The sequence below is a fragment of the Nelusetta ayraudi genome, unplaced genomic scaffold (assembly GCF_046127955.1).
Source record: "Nelusetta ayraudi isolate G7.1 ecotype Tasmania unplaced genomic scaffold, CSIRO-AGI_Nayr_v1 ptg000097l, whole genome shotgun sequence".
NCBI lineage: Eukaryota > Metazoa > Chordata > Actinopteri > Tetraodontiformes > Monacanthidae > Nelusetta > Nelusetta ayraudi.
In genome coordinates, this window is record NW_027466147.1 from 3330045 (window position 1) to 3341842 (window position 11798).

At 42.2% G+C, this 11798-nt stretch overlaps 2 protein-coding genes across 2 annotated transcripts; both read left to right on the forward strand.

The window, feature by feature from the left end:
• The first annotated feature begins 526 nt into the window (after positions 1–526).
• Positions 527–4894, forward strand: cenpu (centromere protein U). Its single transcript, XM_076048058.1, has 13 exons — positions 527–647; positions 996–1041; positions 1342–1417; positions 1644–1890; positions 2181–2268; positions 2629–2715; positions 2805–2877; positions 3148–3274; positions 3534–3612; positions 3825–3872; positions 3975–4036; positions 4140–4296; positions 4643–4894. Exons 1-13 carry the CDS (start codon positions 643–645, stop codon positions 4760–4762), a joined length of 1215 nt encoding a protein of 404 aa, XP_075904173.1. The 5' UTR covers positions 527–642; the 3' UTR covers positions 4763–4894.
• A 163-nt stretch (positions 4895–5057) lies between these two features.
• casp3b (caspase 3, apoptosis-related cysteine peptidase b) lies at positions 5058–10640 on the forward strand. The gene is made up of 7 exons (XM_076048059.1): positions 5058–5196; positions 6358–6441; positions 7043–7188; positions 7557–7685; positions 8388–8563; positions 9100–9217; positions 9875–10640. The coding sequence occupies exons 2-7, from the start codon at positions 6362–6364 to the stop codon at positions 10102–10104; spliced, it is 879 nt and encodes a 292-aa protein (XP_075904174.1). The 5' UTR covers positions 5058–5196; positions 6358–6361; the 3' UTR covers positions 10105–10640.
• Positions 10641–11798: the final 1158 nt, after the last annotated feature.

An 11798-nucleotide genomic window follows, 5' to 3' on the forward strand; every position in this document is an offset into this window, starting at 1 on the left:
GGTGCTGAAGAAAAGGTTAAATGGGGTTAGCTGATAAGACGTAGCCACCCCAGAAGGGAAAAAAATTGGGGGGGAAAAGTGTTCTTTTCCACTACGTTCTGCCTTATACGAAAGAGGATTAGGGTTTTTATTTTTTAGCTCTTTATTATGTTTTTTTCTTAGCTTTTTATGTCAGTATTCATTTCGACTTTATTCACGAGATTTCGTCTTTTCTCTCTCTCAATAATTCGTGAAATAAAGTCATTTTAAAACTTAAATAAAAATCTCCTTCCTGTAATACTTTTTTCTCTTCTTCTGGCCCTAATCCTCTTCCGTAGCCTGAACGCTGATTGAACCCTTTCGCTCGCCGTCGGACTGAGGTAAAACCAAACCGTTTAGGGGTCGACGTTTCTTCAAACTTAGGGAAGTTGCCCCCCTCCCCCGCCATTAGTCCAGTTTATTGTATTAAAATTATACTCTAGATTTTGTATGTTTGTTATTTAAGCATTTGATTCATACGTTTCCCCTCGCAGTCGTCAAATGTGTTTAACTGAGCGAACCGCCACCCCACGGTGTCCCTCGATTGGTCCAGTCGCGACCCGAAGCGGGAGCTTTTAGTTTGACTCGCCCGGAAGAAAACAAACTCAACAGGAGGTTTTCCGAATGAGGTACGAGGTGTCAAAATAAGTAGACATTTACTGTCAAAATGTATAGAACATATACGACAAAACCTCTCAGCTATGTCACACACTAGAGTGATGTTTTAACGTTACGCGCTTCGACTAGCAAACGTAAATCTGTCGTCATATTTCCGAATCTGTGAATTGCGGTGTTGTGTCGCTACTGGTTTCCTTGCCAAACAGCTGCAGATTGGTTCGACATAATTCACCACAAACATGCGCAACATAATTACTAAAAACAATATTGATGATTTTGTGTGTGTGTGTGTGTGTGTGTGTGTGTGTGTGTGTGTGTGTGTGTGTGTGTGTGTGTGTGTGTGTGGTCCCTCTTACCAGTTCCAAAGGGGGGAGAGGTGCCAAAGTGGCACACAAGGCAAAACAAGTAAGTAGACATGGTCTTTGCCTTCAAATTTAAAGTTAATTATTGTGATTTAAAAAAATATATATATATATATGATGAAGGCATTATGTGCCACCCGGCACCAAGTGGATGATTTATTAATTTTTTTTATTTTATTTTATTTATTTTATTTTTTTTTAATGCTACAGCATCGTAATAATAGCACATTTTTCTGGTGGTGTCCTGCGTCTTTGAATTAAAGTCACTGAGAAACTTGTAAATTGTTGATTACTTTTGTTTTTCATTATTAGTATTATTTCTGTGCATTGTGATTCAATGTAGACGCCCAGTCACGGCAAGGATGAGTTGTCTTCAATAGCCACCGCCAGTTTCCTGGAGGGACTGCAGTGTAACAATGGTGAGTCCTGCTTTGACACCGTCTGTGTCATTCTCACCTGTCGGGATAATCGATCGTCTACTTCTCAACAGGATGTTCCCTTTGTTCTATTTATTTATTTTATTATTATTATTATTATTTTTTTTTTTACCAATCTCTACAACTGTTGTCGTAAAAAATGCAAGAAAACAGTAGCTGTTTTTATCGTCTGACCTGGCTTGAAGCATTTGTAACTTTGTCTGCGCAGGCCACCCTCTGCACAGCACCGCCCTGGAGGAGGACTTGCAGGCCTCGGAGGCCGAGGGCGCAAAGACGGCGGAGGTCGGGAAGAAGGCCGGCGTCCAGCGGATGAAGGAGCCGGCGGTGAAACGGCAAGGGGCCTCCGCCAAAAGGAAGAAGGGGCCCGAGGGAGAGGAGGAGGAGGAGGAGGAGAAGGAGAAGGAGAACGCAGGAAAGAGGAGGAAGAGGAGTGTGAAAGAGAAGGACAAACCCAGGTGAGAGGGAGAAGACGTTTTTGGGAAACCCGAAATAAATGAAAACTTGATTCGTCAGCAGGATTCTCACTTGTTAAACTGTATTAAACAGTTCAAGCTGCTTTACTGTAATATTGATATATAAAAAATTATGGCTGCTTTATTTATTTATTTATTCATTTATTTCCTTCCACTGGCCTACAATGTGTCATCTGTGTCCATGAGCATGTCCGTCCGTCCGTCCGTCCCTTCAAGGGTAAACAAATCCTCCCGTCTTCACGTGAGCTTGTTGTGCCGTCCTTGTCAAACAGCCCAGAGGAAGTGAAGCAGACAAAGAAAGGCAAGAAGGCGCAGAGTCGCCCGCAGAGTGGAAAGCCCAGGAGTTCTCAAGCACAGGAGGTAGTTTAATGTCCCTCATACACGTGTGTTTCTTTGGAGATGAGACTTTAAAGGCTCAGTGTGTAATAATTTTTTTTAAGGAAGCCCACCTGACAGTGCGTTTCGTATTCAGGGCCGCTGTCTGGAGGGCTCCCTTAAAAAGCGGTGGTGCAAGATGGCAGCTAGCTAGGAGAAAGACCTGTATTGCTCTATGTATATTCATATTCTATATATATATATATTGGAACCGTTCAAAGAGTCGGCAAACCAATTTATGGGCAGTATGTTAAGCATTTACCAATACAGAAATCATAAATCAAGCCAAATTTCACACACAGGACCTTTAACTCCTCACATTTTTAAAAAATTTTTTTTACACAGGATGGGCTGGACACCGGCGCCACTCGGCAGCGACGTCGGAGCCTCCCATCGTCCGACGACGAGCTGGGGGACGATGACAAGAGCTGGGTCGGTACTCCAGCACAGCGACACGTCAACACCAAGCCGAAAACATCAGCATCACATTTTTAAGTCCTCGTCCTCGTTTGTTCATCCAGAATCCAAGTTCCAAAAAGAGCAAGATGCTCGGCTCCAGCAAGAAGCTGTCAACATCTGGAGAGCCTTCACGAGGTAGGGGCTCAAACCATATTTTTCGGACTTAGTCGCATCAGTCTTTGTGTTCAGTTTTTCTCACTTGTCTTTAAGTTAATGTTTAAATTCATTCTCAGTGGTAACAGGAGTAGCACATACCGCTAGCACACACCTACACATCCCACGATGCATGTTTTATTTGAGCTACTTGGACACTGCAGGTGTCAGTGACGCCGCTACGGTTTCACAAATATCTTTTTGCCAACTGAAAAATGAAGAGTTTGAAAACCCGATTGTTGCTGCCTGAAGAGATCAAGTCCGGAGGGGCAGGAAAGGCCCAAACGGGGGAGCCAATGAGAAAGCGGCGCCGTCACAAGGCGACGACTGAGCTCGACGTGGTTCTGGACGCGTTCCTCGACTTCTCCAACGAGTACAGGTACACAGAATACACCTTGATAAGAAATTTTATTCACTTTTTAGTTTGTGTTTATCAATGAGATTAGGTTAGATTAGGTTATATTCAACAACAATATTGTCATTGCACCTGTCACAAGTACACAACAACGAAATGCAGTTGGCATCCAACCAAGTGCTTAGTAGTCAATTACATGTCTGGAAGAATTGAAGAACACGTCCGATAACATTACAGTGTGTACAGTAGTGCAAGGTACAGGTAATGTGTACTCATGTTCCAGGGAGTCTGTGGAATCCGAGGCCATCAAACGCTCCATCGGGACTTTCGTATCCAGCGTGGAAGAGCAACTTGAGGAACAGGTGGGGCCTTTTTTTTTTTTTAGACAAAATCTACATTTCTCAAAAACATACGTCGCTTGCCACGCTTTGTGAAAGACGCTGTAGGCAGAACCGTGGCACGCCGGTCGTGAAAACTCGTCGAAAACATCTTCAATGTTGAAATGTGACAGTTATTTTTTGTTTCAACGTCTTTGAAATTTGTGTTTTTTTTTATGATCTATTCCTTCTGGTAGATCTCCTCTTACAAGGAGCTCAGCGCTCTGAAAAGAGAAAGCAACAAGGTAACCATCGTGTCTGCGTTGGATTACATACATACACACACACATATGTACAGTATTATAGTAGCATATACAGTATTTATTTGACTTTCTTTTGTGGATTAGAATGCTTCGCAGACTCGCACAAAGTCAAAGACACTGCTGGAGGCCAAGTACGAGCTGATGAGGTCAGAGTTTCATTATTGTTTTTACTGTAAATTTCCCCCTTGTTCTTTCTTCCTCTTCAACCCTCAGCTCGGCTTCAAGAAGGTTTTGTATTTGTTTTGTTAGAGCGAAGAGGAAACAGCAGCATCTGCACAAGGAGAGAGCTGCACTAAAACTGCGATTGGCCGACCTGCGACGAGGCCACGCCTTCCTGCAGGACATCAGAGGCCTCCAGGGACAATATCTGGACTTCCGCCGTGGCCATCCTAAAGAGAAAGAGACGGTACTTGTGCGTGTGATGCAAATTTGAATACAAGCAGTCTGGGCTGGGGGGGCGCTGGGTGAACTTCTTGACTTAGCAGGCGCCACGGTGGGCTGTTAAATGTGACAGAGGGGGTGGGGGGGCCCGGTGCAGCAGCAGATGGATGGAGTGTTTTGGTGAGTCACCTCACTGGAGGAAAATGTATTGTGTGTGTGTGTGTGAAATGCATGTATGCTCCCATTGAGCACATTGCGCAAAACTGGAATGGATTCACTGGAAAAACTAACAAAGCTGTCACGCCCTCGACATTGTGTGATTAAATCTGACCAGCTCCTCTTCCTCCTCTTCCTCCGTCCCTTCGCACCAGTATGGAGCCTCCAGTCTGCCGGCTCTGATGCTGGAGGCCAAACACGTCCAGTCGACGGAGCAGCAGCTGAGAGGAATCAACGCTCGACTCGAAAACCGGCTGAAGAAGGAGGGAAAATAACGCTCTTGCTTTGCTTCGTCTCTCCTTCCGTCAAGTCAAAACAGAATGTATATAGATTCAAGACATTTTAAAAGTTACGGACATTGGCATTGTTAATGGGTCGAAGATTAAATAACTAATAATAAAAAAAAACAAAACATTAAAAACTACCTGCGTTCTTCTGTGTGTCCTTTTAAAATCATCATTACATTTGTTTTTTTCCCCCGTAAAACTCGTATTAATTTTGCCGGACGGAAGCAAAACTTTTATGAGCCAATCACCTGCCCCTTCTGGTCCACGTGACGTAAAAAGTTTCCGTATGTTCCACCCACTCACGCAAAAACAGCGCTTCTGATTGGCTGTCGGCGGTTCACAGCCTGAACTTTGAACAAACTCCTCGCCTCTTGTGCCAGTCGCGCTAAAGCAACACCTTACGCCACGGACTAGCTGAACAGGTAAAAAATTATGTTTTTTTTTTCAAAATGACTTTTTAAGATATATATTCTTATTTCATGTATATAGTTTTAGGAGACAGTTTTACCTCATGTTTGCTAATTAACTCGCAACACCTGTGTCGAAAAGTGTTCGGTTATCAGACAGTTGTTTCACCACTCGGCGTTTTCAGTAAAACGTTGCCGCCCTGCTTGTTACAACATAGTTTTGTATATTCCCATATCCGGTTTGTCAATTTATGTCGAATCGTGAGTAATATTGGATTTGAAAAACAAAAAACAAACAAGCAGGTAAGCAAACAAACTCTTTGTTTGAGTTGGTCAGTTTCGTTTTGACTGACCTAGAGCCTCCTTTTGGTGATAAAGACTTCGTCTTGCGTAACATTGCGGGTGCAGGAGGGAGCGGCAAATGCATTTGAACAAGGATGGCCGCGTTAAGGTTAATGCACGAATCAACAAATTAACCCATTAATAAGAAGAATAAGTGCAGACGTGTGACCTTCACTGTCCTCCTACGTGCGGCTGATTCAAAAACGACTCTGCCAAAACTGCACTAATGAGACCAGAAAACTGAAAAAATTCATATAAGCTCGCATAAAGTTGTACAACCAGTGGTGCAATCTATTTTTTTTTTTAAAAAAATATATATTTCAGTGGGTATACTCCATAGTATAGTAGCTCCTTCAAAACAACACAAAACGAGAACCGCGCCATGCTCAGTAGTGCCTTAAACGTGCATCTACATTGAAGCGAGATCATGAAAGATGAGATTATATGTTGTCTAAATGTGAATGTATTGTAAGCAACACGAGATATACAACAGTCATTTACAGCTGGACTTTAACGAACTGACCAACAGCAGGCACGAGACAAATTTGTTAAAGAAATGAATAAATAATTAATACAGTTATGCATTAAAAAAACAAAAAACAACAAATAAAGTCTCAGCAATCAAGTACAAAAAGTGGTGCAAACACACAAACTAAAGCAGCGGCCGATACGTCCTTTTAGTCACATTTTTAAACGTTGTGTCCAAGAAAAGCAGACCCGATGCGTCTCTTTGCACATTGCACAGGGACTTTGAACGAGTGGATGAGAAGAAGCTTCTCTCTTTTTTTGTTTCACCGTCTCTCTCTCTCTCTCTCTCTCTCGTGCCTCGCACAGGAAGATGGCCGAGCCTCACAACGACAACGGCGAGCGGCAGACTGGCAGTGACGACGTAGATGCTCTTGGATTTTTCAAGATGGGGTAATTATTACCTTTCACCCACCGGTGATGACGCGCGGTCAGCCCCGCCTAAAATAAAAATAAAAGAATTGCACAAAACCTAATATTGCAATAAAGAAGTGGTCATGGAAACGGCTCAACTTGGAAAAACCTCTAAAGTACTGCATGGCTAAAAGGTTTTGACGCTCGCATCTTATCTGTTTAAAAAAAAACAAAAAAAAAACATTTACAACTGTGTTAGAATTCAACACACTTCCTGTTTTTAATGACTGACGTGTAGATGTGATCACGCTGACGTAAGTTTTTGGACACCTCGTGCACTGCATCGCGCTGTGAATCAGTCTTAAAGTTCATTTTAGCGCAGTCACCAACATTGACTCGCAATGCCTCACATCCAGAATGCAACAGGACGAAAACGACAAGATTTTTCTGATTTGGTCTCATTAACAACAGACAACAACACAATTTACATTTGCTTGTGCGCCTCTGATGCGGCCAAACCTTTGAAACACACACACACACACACAAACCCATCTCTGGTGAAGAGAAGATTTGGGATGACAGTGACAGTTGTAAGGGTGTCTGGAAACTGGTTAGTAGTTCTGACAGTTGACTGTTGCAGCCGTGGGTCGAAGAAAACCAGCGAGGAAATGGACAGCGCTCCCCCTGGTGGCCAAGCAGGCTTAGACCCCTACCGTTACAGGATGGACTACCCCTGTCTGGGAACGTGTCTTATCATCAACAACAAGAACTTCCACCCCAGCACACGTAAAAAAAAACCCAAACACACACACACACACACACACACTTAAACACTCACTATGCTGGTGCAGGAATATGAATAATACTACGGATGACACTCAAAGATTCCAGCAAATGACATTTTGCAGTGTGTGTGATCACACTTTGCCTTTTTCCCTCTGCTCCCGCGAGTATTGTCTCCACTTTGGTTGAAATTCTTGCTTAATAAACGGTGATAATACACAAATATGTATTAAACACAAGTATATATATATATACACACATATAAGGTATTTGTGTCCTTACAAGACGTCAATTTGTATTGAAGTGCAGTTGTTTGAAACAGAGGTGATGTTAATCCTGCGGTGCTTGATGTATTTCTGTGCGTTTCCTAGAAATGGGCACACGCAACGGGACCGACGTGGATGCTGCCATCGCCATGAAGACCTTCTCTCAGCTGGGCTACAAGGTCAAAGTGGCCAACGACCAGACGGTGGATAAAATGCACGCGTTGATTGACAGTGGTAATTTCCAAAAAAAAAAAAACCACACAGCTTTTTGTTTCACCTATCAAAGATTTTGAGTTCTTCGGCAGAAAGACGAAGGTCGCGACACATTCTGTCATCGGCGTTTTCTAAAAGTCGCGTTTTGTTTTTTTCTCCTCCACTTCCATCTATGAAAATCTCTTTTCCCACCAGGGAATAAAAACTGACTCATTGGCTTTGTTCTTATGATGAGAGTCAGTGTGTTGTTTGCTCAACCACACACATTTTCTTAGATTGCTGAACTTAAAACAGAACAAATTTCACTGCGACAATTTCAACAGTCAGCTGTCTCAAAATAATATGCATCACTTCTGGTTGAAATTCCAGTGGGTACATTATTAATGTTTTAAAATACTTGTAGTTAAAGTTTAATAATGCTTAAATTACGAAATTCAACATTCATTTTGAATTTTATAAATGAAGTAAACTTTTTCTGATTTCTCACTTTAAACAAAAATTCATAGAATTTTAATCAGTTTGTACATTTGATCAATTATCTCTCATTCAAAACCCTGCTCACACTTGGAGAATGATCCGTATGGGCACATCTGTGTGTGTGTGTGTGTGTGTGTGTGTGTGTGTGTGTGTGTGTGTGTGTGTGTGTGTGTGTGTGTGTGTGTGTGTGTGTGTGTGTGTGTGTGTGCGCGCGTGTGTGTGTGCGTTTGTTTGTTTGTTCCGCAGTGTCCAAGGAAGACCACAGCAGCAGCGCCTCGTTTGTGTGCGTGCTGCTCAGTCACGGAGACGAGGGGATCGTGTTCGGGACCGACCGCCCGGAAAAGTTTGACGACTTCACCAAATATTTTAAAGGCGACCGCTGCAAGAGTCTGGTGGGGAAACCCAAACTCTTCTTCATACAGGTCAGTTGGCAGGACCGAACAGTAGCGTTGTAGCACTGGAGAGTGGTCGCTTTGTAAGGCTCTCGCTCTCGTCTTGGACTCGGAGGCATTCTTACTGGGAATTGTCTCGGGTCTTGGACTGGGCCGACTCGGGACTTTTTTTTTTGTTGTTGATCCAGACCAGTCGAGACTCAGCCAACACTGCAATGACACGATAATAACGGAAAAGAATTATCATGAAATAAAATAAAAAGATGAAAATAGAATAAAAAGATGTTGCTGTTCCATTTAGAGGCAAACTTGAATTTAAAAAAAAAAGCAAAATAACAAAAGAGATTTTGTTCTGTTTTGTTGTTACTTTTCTTTAATATAAAAATCTTGGCCCGGTCTCGATCTCAATACTCTCTGGTCTCGATAATGTCTTGGTCTCGGTTGGTGCCCTCTTGACGACAACACTACTGAATAATTGTGATAATGATGACAAAAGTTCTAGCACGCTCTGCTTTATCGTGTCGGAGTAGAGTTTGTGATGCCTTGTAATATTCACTGATACGCAGGCGTGCCGCGGCACAGAGCTGGACGATGGAGCGATGATAGAGACGGACAGTGTGGACTGTCATTCAGAGAAGCTCCCTGTGGAAGCGGATTTCCTCTACGCTTATTCCACTGCTCCAGGTGAGTGAGAGGGAGAAACTGTGACCGGCAGGTGCGTGCGGTTGTTTCTTTTTTAAAATAGAATCTCTTGTCTTATCTTGGAAGGAAACTTTTTTTTTTTTCCCCCTGTAGTTTAATGCAAAAGATTGTGAATCTAATTTCAAGTTGCGACACAAAGTTGCACAAAATTTTCAGTTCCCTTCTCATGGAGTGGTAAAGGTCCAGTGTGTAATGATTGTTGCATCGATAAAAACTTAATATGCTGCCCATAAATATATTTTTGAATTTTCTTTATATTTTATTTATTTTGTTTAATCGCAGTACAATAAAAGTTATTTTGATTTTCTACTCTCACATATGTATAAGAATATACATAGATTAGAGGCTCTTGCTCCCATTCAGTTCTTGCATCTTCTTCTTCATGCTGCTGGCCCGCCGCTATTATACAGCACGTCGCGCTAATACTACAAATCCCAGAATGCCCTGCTGTGTATTTTGGCACTCACTGTTCTATCTGGAGGAAGATTTACTCAATAAAAAAAAATAAAAAAAAATCAATGTTGGCTTGCGACTTTATCCGAGTTTCACGTTTTTCGCCCCGCTGTGTATTTGACCTGGGCCCCCCTGGTGCACTGTGAGCTGATTCCTGTGCTTTGGTGCCTAACTACCGTCCCGCAGGCTACTACTCGTGGAGAAACACCTCCAACGGCTCCTGGTTCATGCAGTCGCTGTGCGAGATGCTGCAGCAGCACAGCAAACAGATGGAGCTGATGCAGATCATGACGCGGGTCAACCGCCGGGTGGCGCTAAGCTTCGAGTCCTGCTCCACCCTGCCCGGCTTCAGCAGCAAGAAGCAAATTCCCTGCATCGTCTCCATGTTGACCAAAGACTTTTACTTTCCCAGCTAGATTCTACAGAGTTTGGTTTTGTGTTTTCCCACCCGACAACCAGCACCATGTTTGTTGTTAAATGTTTTTAGGTTTTACCCATTTCACTTCTGTAAACACTGAGAGGAGAAAAACACTTCCGACATTCCGGGGAAAAGGGAACGGTCTTGTACGGGTTCTTATGTTGAGTCTTTTAGTGCTGCGTGGTTTTAATGTTTTAGTGGGGAAATAAAGTAACAATGTTCTCGGGTGTCACACAACAGTAAATGTTTTCGCCATGCATTTCCACTGGATAAGCCTCAGGGGTCTGACGCCACCCGTGGTGACAGATACGGACTTTTACTTGACAAGTATGCTCATGGTTTACATGAAACTTTATATAATTTCAGTTCCAGATTTTAATTTCAGTGAATGGAAAGAAAAAGCAACCGGCACGACTGTCTTGTTTATTTTAATCTGTCACGTTGTACCAAAATGCAGTGTAACACCAATAAGATAGTAATAAAAGAACTGATCATTATTATCTCTTATAATGGTGGCGATATTATCTCGCTTTACACCTGTGTTGCTTCCATTGTGGGTTCTTATAAAGGTTAAAGGTCAGTTAAAACACACTGTTCCAGTGTGGCTGTAAAGGTTACATAACACCAAAGCAGACAAACCACAAGGCCACAGCATTTGACCCAGGCCTCAGAACTAAGTTTGCAAAGAGGTATATTTAGTACAGAATGAAAATATATTTAGAAAGCACAGAAACTGTATCAGGTAAACAAATGGCGACAGGTGTATTTTATTACATGAAGGGGAATTCTTGCACTTTTTGTGTGACGTTAAATTTTAAAAAGCATTTTGGCTGAACGTGAGGAAGAGGACAATGGTTTTTATTACAGTCTGTTTCACCTCTTTTTCTTAAAAAAACAAACAAAAAAAACCCAACAACTTTGGGATCAAAGTGTCCCCCGCCCAAAAAAAAATATATATATATATATATGTATACATATATATATATATATATATATATATATATATATGTATATTTATATATACATATACATATATATATATATATATATATATATATATATATATATATATTATTAACTATAATTTCAATATTTAGTTCTTAAACCTGAGCCTGGCGTGCACCTTTTTTGCCAGAAGGTGTCAGCCTAATTGCAGTACATGGATCATATTTTTTAATACCTGCTTTCTGCTCTTAGACACGTTACACTATGCAGAGATCCTTCTAAACTACAATAGGGGATTATTATTTTTTTTTTTTTTTTTTACATGGTTGTGGAAAAGAACAAAATGAAAGAAATTTTTAATATCAAAGCAATAATGATTTTAGCTCAGGCGCGGCACAATTCACTGTGGTTTTTAATGTACGAGTTTTTGCGCTGGCATGTGGACACACCTCAGCGATGAAGCAGGAGAGGCGTTTAGTGGCCTTGAGTAAATCATTCAACCATATATCGCATGTCAACGCTTCTCCTGCACTCATAATCAAACAGGTTCTGCGGCCTTTTCCCGCTGCGTTGGGGGGGCTGGGGGGGGGGGGGGGGGGTGAAGGAGGCGTTTGTCCAGTTTAATCAACCCTCTGCCACGCTGATTGTGTGCCTGCGTGGGTGTACGTGTCACAGAGAGATAAGGGACTTGGTTCCGTCCTCTGCGGCCTCACACAGCGGTGACGTAACCCCTGCAAACTGTCCTCA